Below are 14055 nucleotides of genomic sequence, written 5' to 3'. Positions count from 1 at the left end.
TCACCTGAAATTTTCTTCTGTCGGTACAAACCATAGTCACTGATCCTGGTCGTCCTGATGTTTACATATTATAAGTTCAAATTTTTAATAGAATTATGTTATCTTTTTGGGAATGTGAATACAATACAACTCTACAATACTGTAGAAGTATTTTTCATATATTCTGTCATTGTTGGCTCGTGACTATAATACTTCATACTCTTTCTTGTTGATAATTTTGCTGGTAGGTGGGAAAGCGAGTTTCCTTCGAAACGGATTTTCTGTAAAAAAAAAGGGGGGGATAACATTTCATTACAAAAGGGGGGGATGGGTATATAGGGGGGGGGGGATGAAATAAACCTAGGGGGGTTCACACCCCTCTTCAAACTATGCAATCACTATGATAAATCTTTAGCTTTAAGAAAAACCAAAAAAACTGACCTAAAACCAAATCACAAAAAGAAACTGTCTATCTATCTATCTATCTATCTATCTATCTATCTATCTATATATTTCATACTAAAAGGTCCGAGGACCCATTATCCTTATTTATGGCCAATACTGTAGAAGTTCGGCTGCTAATAGCCGAAGAGATATTTTTGTCACTCTCTGCGTTTCATTTTTTGCCGGCCACTCTGAAATAACCATAACCCCTGATTTTTTCGACAAACGGATATTTGGCCGTGAAATTTCTTAGGGTTTCCTTTAGGCCTTTTCACCCTCAAAACACTTTAGAAGCTTGAAAACTACTCTAAGGCCGCACATAGCAAGCCAAGCGCCCAATTCCTCGGTAGCCCACTTTAAAGCACTCATCACATGGCCCCGAATGACAGCCGACTTTATGTCTCTATATACTAATGGGCAAAAACACCAAATACATTCATAATTAGGAATAGAGGGAGTGCAAGTAAAATGTATTTTCGAGATATTGTGTTTGGAAGGAAACGACGAGAAACCACTCTCAAACGTGCTTTTTGTTTTACTTTTTAATGTAAACATTCAGACATCTAGGATTAGCACGTAAATCAAGCCAGACAATTTTTTTTTATTTTGAAATTTTTTTATTTTGAAACATAATACTATAAACTTTCATAAGACAATCATGTGAATGATATGTTATAACGTGCGAGAGAATTTTTAAAACAATGTTTTCTTTTTATATATAATCTGTATTAGACGATGCGATGGAAGTGGAGGCAAAATACACTATTTTACTGTCTTTCGTTTTTACGATCATTCCTGGTAAGAGATATTGAAATCCCTTCTTCTCAAACGAAGAATCTAATTTGTCCGAATTGATTCGAATAATAGAGTATTTTACGGGGGAGGATTAGTATTATAGAAAGATTTGAAAAATAGAAGTTCTCGGAATTAGCGAGAGTTTACTCTACTTTAACGAGGTAATGGTTAATTGTTTTTTTCAGCGACTTCAACTTCATTGAAAGGCTTATGTACTGACGATGGTAACTACCCAATCAAACCTTACGTTTTTAAATACATACAATGTAAAGATGGGAACGCAGCTATCAGATTTTGTCTAAAAAATGAGATGTTTGTTGCTGCAAAATCAAACTGTTTGACTACGAAATATAGCGGTTATATAGATGAGTTTTGCAAAGGCCGTTCAGATGGAGATTGGGTGAACCCCTGGTCTTGTCACCGATTCATTTTTTGCGAAGGTGAAGTGTCATTAAACGCACAATGTCCTTTGAATATCTTTGTCTTTAGTCCTGACGTAGATGAATGTGTCACTGACTCTGTATATTCGTGCAAACAGTTAGGTAAGTTTCTTTAATTAAGTACCCTTTTATTTCCTCATATAAGTGCAACAGTGCTCATCAAATTTTCGAGAGTGAAGGGTCTTTTTGAATTTTAGATTTTAGATGCGGCTCTCATTATAATAACAGGGCTGTAAAGAGGAAGAAGGGTGACTTGATTTTTAAGAAAAAATAATTTAAAGGAGCGGTGAGGATAGAAGGTTTAAACCTTATTTAATTATGTTCGAACCGAATATGAAAAGTCATTTTCCCTACAGCAACACTAGTCTCTCTCCATTATTTGTAGGACCTGACGAACATTCGACTATCTATGTTTCACAAAGTGACAACGCACAAGATCTGTACAACTGTGGTAAAACAGAGACGCGCATGCCGTGTCGCACACTTCACTTTGCCATCAGTCAGTGCTTTACAAACTTAGAGAAATCTAATTCTGAAGGTACCAAGGGTTGCAATATAAAAATCGACGGAGGCTCCTTAACCAATCCATATGCATATTACATCGATTCGGTAAACAAGGCCGTGTCCACCGAGGGTTTTCGGCTGACACTAGAATCCCTGGATAGTAATGTACGACCGACAATCAAATGTCACATAGTGAACGGAACATGCAACATGAAAATTAAGAGCTCTTTTTCTTTGGACATCAAAAACATCAATTTTGAAGGAGAAGAAGACTTTATTCACCAGAATAATTTACTCCTGCAAAATTACAAGCCAGATGGTAACTTCGTGACCATTTCTGGCTGCAATATTGAGAATCTTCAAATCATGATATCTTCATTGGGTTGTACGATTGACAACAGCACAGTTTCAAACTCACGATTCGTTTATTCAAACACGACAGTACCAGTGAATCATAACGTTAACCGGACATGTTTCATCAACTCTTCACTTATGACGGACGGCGGTTCTGTTCAACAGTCATCGTTTTGGGGCACGTTCCGAGATGAAAATGGCGAGCTTTCACCACAAATTTTAACTACACCTCACCCTGAATACGACGAGGGGTCAGGTTTATCAATCGAATCTTGCACATTTGATAAAGCACTTAATGGTGCTATCGAATCTATAGCTTATCCAGGAGACCTTTCTATCATTTCTTGCTCATTCACTGACAATCAAAGACCGGCTTTATCTGGAAACAAAGCGATAGTCCATTTCTGGAATCAACAGGCGAATTTTACTTTGTCGAAATGTACTTTCAAAAACAACAATGTTCCATTAATGTCTGGAAGCAACGTTTACGTCTCCAATATACAAAGCGTACACATTTCACCACCGATACGGTTTTTGAGCAGTGACGATCCCGAATATTTTTCTTTAATCAAAATGGAAAATATACCAATGGATTTTAACCAAAATTGGGTGCTCGAATGCCCTACAAATACTCGAATTACTTCTAATTACAACTCGAGATATTTTGAATTCTTTTGCTTACCAATGGAAAATCAGATGTATTCAACAAGCATCTCGACAATCTCTTGGGAAAATGAGTCCTTCATTGCCCAGAATGCACCTCGATATAAGTGCCCGATTGAAGGATCATGGACAATACACGGCATTAAAAGCAAAGGAAATTATTGGGGGCATTTTACCAAAGAAACAGGAAAGATTATTTTCAAACGCTGTCCGTCAACATACTGTTGTAGAAACATTGATGATTGTCTTTCTTATGACACTTGTCGGAATGAGAGAATCGGGCCTCTGTGCAGCCGTTGTCCACCAGGCTACAGCATATCCATTTTCAATGAATGGGGTTGTGTACAAACTATTACCTGCGAAAATAAGTTGATTTGGATTTTCATATTGATCGATTCGATATTGATTACGTTAGTACTGATATTTTCGGACCGTACCCTGTATCTTTTGGCTTATTTAGGAAGTAGGAAAACATACCAGAAACGACACAGATATCGAAACGTGGGAAGATTCCCGGAAAATGAACGAGTAAGGCAAGCGGAACCTGGCGAACGACGTCAAATCGAAGGTCGAAGAGCAGGCGAAACGGAAGGGTCCAGTATATCAGAACACATTGATAGAGCTGGTGATATCATGGATGATCGTTTCCATTCGATAGACTACACTTTATTTGAGGAAGATATTTCTCAGAGAGATATTTTACAGGAGAACGAAGCAACGTCATCGAACCAAATAATCGAACATCCAGAAAACCAAACAGACGAGATGATCGATGTAAACCGATCTAAGTATGATGATAATAACACTGCCGAACCACCCGAAGTGCCACAGATCTTATGTCAAAACCAGTCTTTTATAGACCAACAACAAAATGAGAATCGAACAACTCCATCTACTCAGGGAATGATCAAAATCTTGTTCCATTTCTACCAATCAACAGGCTTGGTTTTGTTACAAAACCCGACATCTTTCATAAAGTTGTTTCCAGTAGAGATTTTAGTGTCATTCTTTTCATTCAAATTACAAATGCCATCGTTAAAGTTGAACAACTGCCCTCTTCACACGCAGAACATTTTTGAAATGGAACTCATCAAACTTAGTGTATGGTTGATACCTGTTTTTCTCACTACAGTCAGCCTCATTGCAGCCACCATCCTCCAAGGCATCAGAAATCCCCATAACAACGGAAACAGAAAAATCCATCAGAGAATCACCCAAGAAACGGAGACATTACCACAAGTGTCATGGTCAGTTTGTCTTAAATGTATACATGTTCAACTTTTGTGTTTCGGCCACACCCCACTAACGGTAATGCTGCTACAATTTCTTAACAGTGTGACCATAGACGGAAAATCTTATCACTTCATAGATGCTACAGAGGAATTCTCCTACAGCACAACAACCGTTACTTGTTCCATTATACTGGTGATGTTATGGTGTGTGCTTTTCATCATCGCACTTTACAAAGCAACCAATTGGCTACAGAATTGCAAAATCACACCCAACCAATTTCTCACCATCGTCACCTTGCCACCGCTAATTTTCGTCTTTTGGCCATTAATAAAACTGGGTATGTTAGAGAATGGATTGACCGAAAGTGATGCAAGGATTGCTAAACATATCTTGGATACCATTTACCAAGGCTATTGTTACCTGGATATAGAGAATGCTCAGCCGAAAGGATGGAAAATCAACTGGGAGTGTGTTTATTTGACCTCCCGTTTCTTATTAGCCGTTTCGTGTGTCTTTTGCACAAACCCTGAAGACCGGTTGAAATATATTTCAATCATTCTACTAATGCACTTTTTCGCACATCAAATCTGCCAACCACTCAATACCCACCGTTTAAATGCAGTAGAGTCAGTCTGCCTCGTGTCACTAAATCTCATGAATAGTGTAGCTTCAATCGCGCAGTTTTCCCTTCGCGCTGGAATCGTTGAGGATATCACGAATGTTTTTGTAGCACTTTCGTTTGCTCCATTTATTGCATATGTCATATTTCGGATGATTGATTTGGTTGATTATTTGTGCTTTATTTGTCGGAATCGCGAAGACCGTAAGCTCGATTAAACGTCGATGTTCACTTGGTATAACTATTTTTTTAGAACAAACTAGTTTTATGGATGATTTGGGAAATATGTGCCAACACGGCTTCATTTTTTTAATAATTTTGTATTTTTTTAAGGGATGATTTAGTAGGACGTGTGCCAAAATGGTGTTTATCTTTAGTTTGCTTTTTACTGATCTTAACTTTTTAGTTACCTTAAGGGAAGAAATTTTCGCGGGAACAAAATTTCGCGGTTTTCGTCTAAAACCGCGAAATTAAGTTCCCGCGAAATTTTACAAAATCGTCAATCCGAAATTTAATTTATTTCACGCATTCCCCCAAATTCGTACTATTTCAAGCCTTAAAACAGGTTTATTTGCTTAATTAATAACGCTTTTGGCCAAAAATATCCTGCAACCGCGAAATTAAATTCCCGCGAATTTTTCGAAAATCGATGAACCCCGAAATTAAAATCCCGCGAAAAAAAATAATTTGACCAACCGCGAAATTAAATTCCCGCGAAAATTTCTTCCCTTAAGGCATATGAACGAGGAGTGTTCACTTCGCGTTTAGTGAAGTAGTTCGCGAGCGCAATGTCTCTCAAGAAAACATCGAATAGTGGCGTCTTCAAGAAGCGATCGGGAATCAACCAGTTTTTGAGTGAAAAATCTCTATTTCAAAGCCTTCAAACAAACGAAACAAAGTCTTTCAGCGAAATCGAATTGAAAAAAGAGAATAAAAGGAAATGCAGATACAAACAGCTGGAGTTTTCTCAAACTGGCTCTTCAAAGGGATCAAAGTTGTATCAAGATCGAAAGCAGAAATCCAGTAACCAAGAGAACGTTATAACTATCATACCAGAAACAGATACAGAGGGTAAAGCAGAGGGGAGCAAAATGACTTTGATGGCTGAACGTTTTCAACCTAAAGTGGTATTGAAAGACATTATTAACATATGCAGTGATTCTGATAGTAATGCTTGACCTTGTAAATTGTATGGGATGGGACTTTTTAGCTACCTTCTGTTTTGCCCTCTTTGTGCTATCAAATGCTTCTTGAAAATTCTAAAATGCTCTTTTTCTCTTTATACCTATGGTCAATCAGTTTGTTATGATTTGCTGACACAGGAGAATAATATTAAGACTTACTAAGTATGAAATGATTCGAACCCTTATTCCTTTAAACATCAATTAGAAGAAATGTATTAGGATTATGTTAAACTTAATGTTTATAGTTAGACAGAAGATACCATTTGTATTTAATTGATATCGTATAATTTATTATGATTTCCTGCAAATGATCATAATATATTAAATAATGTTAGGTTTTAAAGGTGGATACAGCTTGCCTAAGTTTCAACATTTGACATTATATCCTTACTTATTTTTGTTACTCAGTGTTACTCCCCTTTAGAAATTATGACTAATTATTTCGATTTCTACCAAAGAAAGCTAAAACAAAAAATGAAACCAGAAAATGAATTACATTTAGAACGTTGTCATTCGAGCCTAAAAATTCCGGTACCGAAAGTTTCTCTTGTTACCCGTTGTTACCCGTTGTTACTCGTTATTACCTGTTGTTACACTTTTTCTCAAACTAAGTCAAATTGGCCGAAAAAGTTTAAGTCCAGAATCGAAAGTGCCTCTTGTTACTCGTTGTTACCCGTTGTTACTCGTTATTACCTGTTGTTACACTTTTTCTCAAACTAAGTCAAATTGGCCGAAAAAGTTTAAGTCCAGAATCGAAAGTGCCTCTTGTTACTCGTTGTTACCCGTTGTTACTCGTTATTACCTGTTGTTACACTTTTTCTCGAACTAAGTCAAAGTGGCCGAAAAAGTTTAAGTCCAGAATCGAAAGTGCCTCTTGTTACTCGTTGTTACCCGTTGTTACTCGTTATTACCTGTTGTTACACTTTTTCTCAAACTAAGTCAAATTGGCCGAAAAATTTTAAGTCCAGAATCGAAAGTGCCTCTTGTTACTCGTTGTTACCCGTTGTTACTCGTTATTACCTGTTGTTACACTTTTTCTCAAACTAAGTCAAATTGGCCGAAAAAGTTTAAGTCCAGAATCGAAAGTGCCTCTTGTTACTCGTTGTTACCCGTTGTTACTCGTTATTACCTGTTGTTACCCTTTTTCTCAAACTAAGTCAAATTGGCCGAAAAAAGTTTAAGTCCAGAATCGAAAGTGCCTCTTGTTACTCGTTGTTACCCGTTGTTACTCGTTATTACCTGTTGTTACACTTTTTCTCAAACTAAGTCAAATTGGCCGAAAAAGTTTAAGTCCAGAATCGAAAGTGCCTCTTGTTACTCGTTGTTACCCGTTGTTACTCGTTATTACCTGTTGTTACACTTTTTCTCAAACTAAGTCAAATTGGCCGAAAAAGTTTAAGTCCAGAATCGAAAGTGCCTCTTGTTACTCGTTGTTACCCGTTGTTACTCGTTATTACCTGTTGTTACACTTTTTCTCAAACTAAGTCAAATTGGCCGAAAAAGTTTAAGTCCAGAATCGAAAGTGCCTCTTGTTACTCGTTGTTACCCGTTGTTACTCGTTGTTACCCGTTGTTACTCGTTATTACCTGTTGTTACACTTTTTCTCGAACTAAGTCAAAGTGGCCGAAAAAGTTTAAGTCCAGAATCGAAAGTGCCTCTTGTTACTCGTTGTTACCCGTTGTTACTCGTTATTACCTGTTGTTACACTTTTTCTCAAACTAAGTCAAATTGGCATAAACGTTTTTGGTCAATTCGACTTAGTTCGAGAAAAAGTGTAACAACAGGTAATAACGAGTAACAACGGGTAACAACGAGTAACAAGAGGCACTTTCGATTCTGGACTTAAACTTTCTCGGCCACTTTGACTTAGTTCGAGAGAAAGTGTAACAACAGGTAATAACGAGTAACAACGGGTAACAACGAGTAACAAGAGGCACTTTCGATTCTGGACTTAAACTTTTTCGGCCACTTTGACTTAGTTCGAGAAAAAGTGTAACAACAGGTAATAACGAGTAACAACGGGTAACAACGGGTAACAAGAAAGACATTTTTAAGATTTAATTTCAAACTTTTCATTTTCATTATTCCGTTCTGAACCAAAATATATGAGATTTTAAGTAAGTTTCATTAGAAGCTATAACGACAAGTAATCATTAAAGGGTGACAGTTAATTTATTGCATTATAGGAACAGATAGTTAATAATGTAAAACAAAAGAAAGAAGTAAGAGACATAATATATTTTTGATGTGTGCTATTAGAATTGCATTTAAATTTTTAAATAAACAAATTACATTTTAAAATTTAGTTATTAATAAAAACCCTTTTTTGATTACAATTAAATTCAATTTTTTATAAGTTTCTTAAATGCTGCCGAATCTGCTCGTACTCTTAAAGAATCACGAGTTCTCGATGGATGAAAGTCAAAAGTTTCATCTTTTATGATAGCTGCCCAGTTCTTCTCTCCATGCTTTTGTAATCCCTTTAAAAGTTCTTCATCTTCCTTTTGCGAAAATTTTACATTTCTGGAAGATCTTCTTGCTGTTTCCCTTATAGCAATCTCCTTTTTTACTTCAACACTTTGACTTATCTTTCGTGTATTGTAGGCTTTCTCTTTCCCAGATCTGATTGGTGTAGATGATTCTGTCGAGCTGATGATTTCCATTTCTATGTCTGCCGAATTGTTTAGATTTTGACTTGCAATAGCTTTGGATGAACACATTGATTGAACGCGTTGCATAATGCTGTTCACTTCTGTGCATTGAGATTCGATACTACTGGGCTCAAATGCTTCATCATCTGACTCAATTGGGATAGCCATATTGTTGCTTGTTGATTTCGAACAACATTGTCCACCGTCGACATTTAGACTAGCTTGTTTTGTAACAAATGGACTTTTTGATAATGCAGCTAAATCTCTAAATACCCCTGAAATCGCCACTTGGTGATCCTGGCGAGCCGTGCCTAGCATTTTCTCCATGCATTTCTGTCCCTGTGTAGCGACTATTCTCGATTGTTTCTTTTTGTAGTGTACCTTTGCAACATCAGAGCTATGCTTTTGGTCTTCTGATATTATTTCCTGTTCTGAACGAGATAATCTATCAGCACTTGTTGTTTCGACTATTTGTCTGTATCTTGTTGGATGGATATACTTTCCTATGGCTTGATGAACAAGTATTGTCATTGCTGTTGTTAGAGATTGATACTGATTGCCTGTCGTTGATACTAATAAGTAATCACAAGTCGGTTTCATAAGTGGTCGAATAAAGTCTATGTATGTATCTAATATAGTAAATACTTCTTCAGTTAAAATTAGTGTATCAAAGAGATATTTACCTGTCGTTTTGAATTCTCTTTGGTCAATAAAACCATCAGTCTGTTTAGCTTTTTCGATCATTTGTAGAGTCAAGTATTGAAATGTCATTGGTCTACTACATTTCACACGAAGAAATAAAAAGGTTGTAATAAAACGAGTGCAGAATGTAAGTTCTATCTTGTTTGGCAGAGGCTTTTGTACTTTGCATTTGTTGACAATCTCTTTAAAATTGAAGATATGATAAGGTATTACTGCTTCCATTTCCTCTAAGCTGGCCCAGCTAGCACGACCGATAAGTGTCTCTAAGTTAAAGTTTCTTGTACCGTCAAGACGTTTCTTCTTTCTCAAATTTTCTTTTGCTCTCCTCAAATAAACTTCTGTTATTGTAAAACACCTCGATTTGTTATCATTGACTCCAAATGATTTTCTATAATCCATTAAATCTGATATAGCTTTTACATAATTCAATGCTCCTGAAGAAGATAATTTCCATTCTTCCTCTAAAACAGTTAAAAATTTCAGTATAATTGTTGTTGACCCTAAACAGCAGTCAATCAGTTCATAAGATAAAGGTGTTTGGGATTCGTTATCCCCAGTGCTATTCATCAAAAATTTCAAAGCACGTTTGGCCACTTGTTTGGCTTCTCTGTCGTTTTTACCTCCTCCACAAGTAGTAGTTAGCCATTTATAAAACGATTTACCGATCCCTTCATCCATTGAGTAGTAAGGTTTAGAACTTGTAGAAGCTTTCTTTTGAATATTTGGCTGGTTAAGTTCTATTTCTTCCCTTTTAACTTCTGGCTGGTCATCAAAATAGTAATACCAAGGATGCTTGTTATCTATGTGTTTTCTCAAACCTCTCTTGCTTTCAAAGTCTGAATGTAAACACAATTTAGCTGGGCATGTAAATTTACCTTTATCATTCTCCTTGAATGACAGTTTTCTTTTTCCATTGGCTGATCCATTGACCGAGTGCCAGTCTACGAAGAGCACCCTCCGGCGGGCCATTATGGCCCTCCTTATAATATTCAATGTTCATAGTTTCTCTTTTATACCTTTCTAAAATAATATATATATATTCTTTCCGGGGGTCCTTTTGTTATTTTTGTTATTTTTTTGAATGCATTCTTTAAGAAACTTGATGTTTGATTGGTTATATTCTTACGAGGGGGTATTTGTATTTTGCCCGCCAAAATGCACACATAAGTGCTGTTAATTGTCCATTTCATTTTGTGAATACGTTTATCTTTTGTTCTCTTTAAATATACAAATCATTCAGGTTTAAAATAGAACACTACATTTTTGTAATGTTGTCTATTTTGTTCATTTTTCATGAACAATAATTTGAATCATTTTGTAACAAATTGATCATTAACTTATACTGTTTAAATAAGAACAAATTATAGCTAACAACAAAGATAAAATGTTCCTATAAAAAACTACTTAAAATGTTCTCACTAATTAAACAACAGTTCATTCCTTCTATTTTCAAATGAAAGGTATGAACTTTATTGTTCCCCTTCTCTCAAGGGATAATATGTTCCTTCCATACAAAGGACAAAGAGTTCTCCGCGGTAAAGTAAAACTGTTCTTTTACGTATAAGAACACTTTTGATCCCGCAAAAAAAGAATAAAAAGGATCATTGTTAAAACTAGATCTGTTCAATTCAAATTAAACAATTCGTTCTCTGCAACAAGAACAAGAAGGAATTAAATGGAATTCTCCAGGGCATGATTTCTCAAACTGTTCAATAAGGAACATAAAAGAGACTCAATTGGTGTTCCTTCATTGTACATCGCAATGCAATATTAACGAAATCAAAGTAAGAATCGTCCTGCATAGAAAATTCCCCAGGCACCAAGAAATGAATACATATTCCCTAGATAACGACTTTATATATGATAGAAATCCTTTCTTGTAAACATTGTTAATTGTTGTGTAATATAGATTTCTATGATATGGAAGAGTATAAAAACATCTACAATAAGGTATTCATACTGATAGTTTTCTGTTCTCATACAGCAGAAGCATTTTTTTTACACCATCAACATCTTTTTAACGATGGGTGGATAGCAGGGAGGGATAATCATTTTGAAGAATTTGCATAAAAAGATGCCTCCGTAATAAAGCCTCCTTTTAGATCCTTGACTATTTAAGCTGTTGTTTAGACGTAAAATTGTAATTTGTGTAAAATATGCATTGCAAAGTTTTGTGAAATAATCTTCTCTTGTTATACTTCCTTCAGTACACCATCGTTAAATTATGTCTTATACCAGCCCTTTTTTCATTTTTTTAACTTCATTTTGGATCTTTCGAAAACTCGAATGACATCTTTACAAATATAACAAGGTGGAACGCGTGAACCGAATTTTTTATATTCTTCCAATTGTTTTTCTCCTGGAAAAGCTCTATTTCAATAACTCTTATATCCTTTTTTAATTAACTGGGATAAACACAGGCATGTCAAGGAAAGAGTTAATTTTTGGAAGAATTTCGTACCTTTAGATCCACACACGGCCATAGTGAGTGGACTGTTCGTTTGATGCAACTCTTGTAGACAGGCTTTACCGCAGTGTTCACGAATCACGGACAACTCACGAAGAATAATGGCCTGTAACAACAAGAAATAAGTAGATTTCAAACAAAGGGGTAAACAGAGAAAATTACCTTTTTTGGGTTAAAGCTTTCTTCAAAATTTGAGACCTCCAAACACACACCTTTTGCAAACCAATTATAGGTTGCTGAGCAAGGATGATCATTTTGCTTTCTGCGAGGAGATTCTACTTTCTTTATCCGGATTTCATTTGAAGCTCATATCTCAACGCACATCAAAAGTAACTACAATGTTATACATTTTCTATCCACCTATTTGACTCTTTTTCTTCGACGGAGACGATTGATTTGACAAGATCCTGATTAACTGAGGACGGGGGTAGGTCAGCACTTTTACCGTGCTCGATTTTGCGGGTGGGTTATTACAAATCGTTTCAGCTACTCCAGCGTCCTCAAAAGTGCAAATACATAAACTCACTAATATTTCGCAGACGTTGGTAAGTGGTACACTAATTAAAGAGACAAAGCATTTTGTCTCCGATTGTAGATATTTCCGAAAACCTATCAAGAAAGGAGCTTCATATCCTTTACGAAATGCTCGTTTACCTCGAGTGTTTCTTCAGGGGAGCATCCAGGTTGTGTTTGAAGCATGCCGTTTGTGTAATCGTCGATGAAGCGATCGCATTTTGTATATCTAATCAAATAAACCAAAAGTTATCAGCGAGTTTAAACACATAGAAATGTCACTGTCGGTGTCGGTCTTCTATGGTGTAGAAGATTGTAGATTATACCGAAGACCGTACCCCTGCTTGATTGTCAGCTATATGTGGAAATTATCATAGAAATCGAACTATCTCATCAGGAGTTATTGAAGTGGGAACAATGCCCCACCCAAGGGGGCAACACAGACAGGCATTGAGAATGTGACAAATAAAAGTGGCCTGTTCAACGGAACTAATATAAACGTTACCCTTCTTTGAGTAAACGTTCTTTAGCAGTGATCAATCCTTTACCAGGTGTGACATCACCAATACCGATAGAAAAGCCACGGTTACCTAAAGACACATAAAAATGAATTAGATAACCAGTGTGGAAAATGAGCGGTGACCTGTTAATTATTGTTAGTTTTTTTTTAACTTTTGATGTGTGTTATCATCAACACGCATCAGTGCACAGTTTCTTCTTGGACATGTTTAGAAAAATGCATTCAATGCATGAATTCGACATTGCCAAGAAAAAGGATCCTTAAAAGGGCATAAAAGTAGTAAACATTTGTTTTGATTTTGTATCCCGCTGCATACAATTTGTTTACAAATTTCGTTAGTACTTTTATGTACCTTTAAACAGAATTACGACAGTATCCAAAGTAGACTAGAGGTAAATTGGACTTTTGCCGTATTAAATTAGAGGAAAATCGAAATCGATAAAAGAATATCCGCACTAATATCAAGAGGAAATAAATTAGCCAGATCTTGTTAAAATAATCTTCATGCAAGACTTAGAAATTAGCGAGTTAACATATGTTTTTTTTTTTCTGTGACGGAGAAGGAGACTGAATTGAATAGATCCTGATCAGCTTCGGACTGCGAGATTTTCCCATATCGCTTCAGTCACCCCGCTGTCCTCAAAAGTGCAAGTACATAAAATCGCTATTAATCAGAAAAACGATGGTATTTTCATTCGAGACACTTGTATTCAGAAACAAAGAGAGTACGATGGATGACACACTTATCGGAAGTTTATGGGTATTTTTCTAAAAGTTAGTGCACATTTAGCAGGGGGGGTCATGCAGTTGGTACCAGACATCATGATGATGATTGAAAATTTGAGAGCACATTCACCACCCCTTAGCAGTTAGTACCCAAAAGTATAGTTATGTTACGGGGCATTGAGAAAAAATCCTAACATAGAATTTCAAAAAGATTCACGCTATCATATTCTGCATTACAAAATACACCTGTTCTATGTTGTT

At 36.1% G+C, this 14055-nt stretch overlaps 2 protein-coding genes across 3 annotated transcripts in view; one reads left to right on the top strand and one right to left on the bottom strand.

Annotated features, from left to right (window-relative positions):
• LOC136813285 (DNA-directed RNA polymerase III subunit RPC1-like) overlaps window positions 1-14055 on the bottom strand; it is a 38029-nt gene that overhangs the window by 11023 nt on the left and 12951 nt on the right. For both annotated transcript variants that reach the window (XM_067069798.1, XM_067069796.1), the window contains exons 13-15: window positions 13054-13138; window positions 12690-12777; window positions 12030-12141 (exon numbers count right to left, since the gene is read on the bottom strand). In XM_067069798.1, coding sequence (XP_066925899.1) covers window positions 12030-12141; window positions 12690-12777; window positions 13054-13138 — 285 coding nt within the window. The remainder of the gene's footprint in view (window positions 1-12029; window positions 12142-12689; window positions 12778-13053; window positions 13139-14055) is intronic.
• Window positions 1152-5476, top strand: LOC136813270 (uncharacterized). Its single transcript, XM_067069781.1, has 3 exons — window positions 1152-1221; window positions 1404-1760; window positions 2044-5476. Exons 1-3 carry the CDS (start codon window positions 1164-1166, stop codon window positions 5247-5249), a joined length of 3621 nt encoding a protein of 1206 aa, XP_066925882.1. The 5' UTR covers window positions 1152-1163; the 3' UTR covers window positions 5250-5476.

Source organism: Clytia hemisphaerica, unplaced genomic scaffold (assembly GCF_902728285.1).
Source record: "Clytia hemisphaerica strain Z4C2 unplaced genomic scaffold, Clytia hemisphaerica genome assembly, whole genome shotgun sequence".
In the NCBI taxonomy this organism is placed as follows: domain Eukaryota; kingdom Metazoa; phylum Cnidaria; class Hydrozoa; order Leptothecata; family Clytiidae; genus Clytia; species Clytia hemisphaerica.
This window is presented reverse-complemented; position numbering and strand designations above follow the sequence as displayed.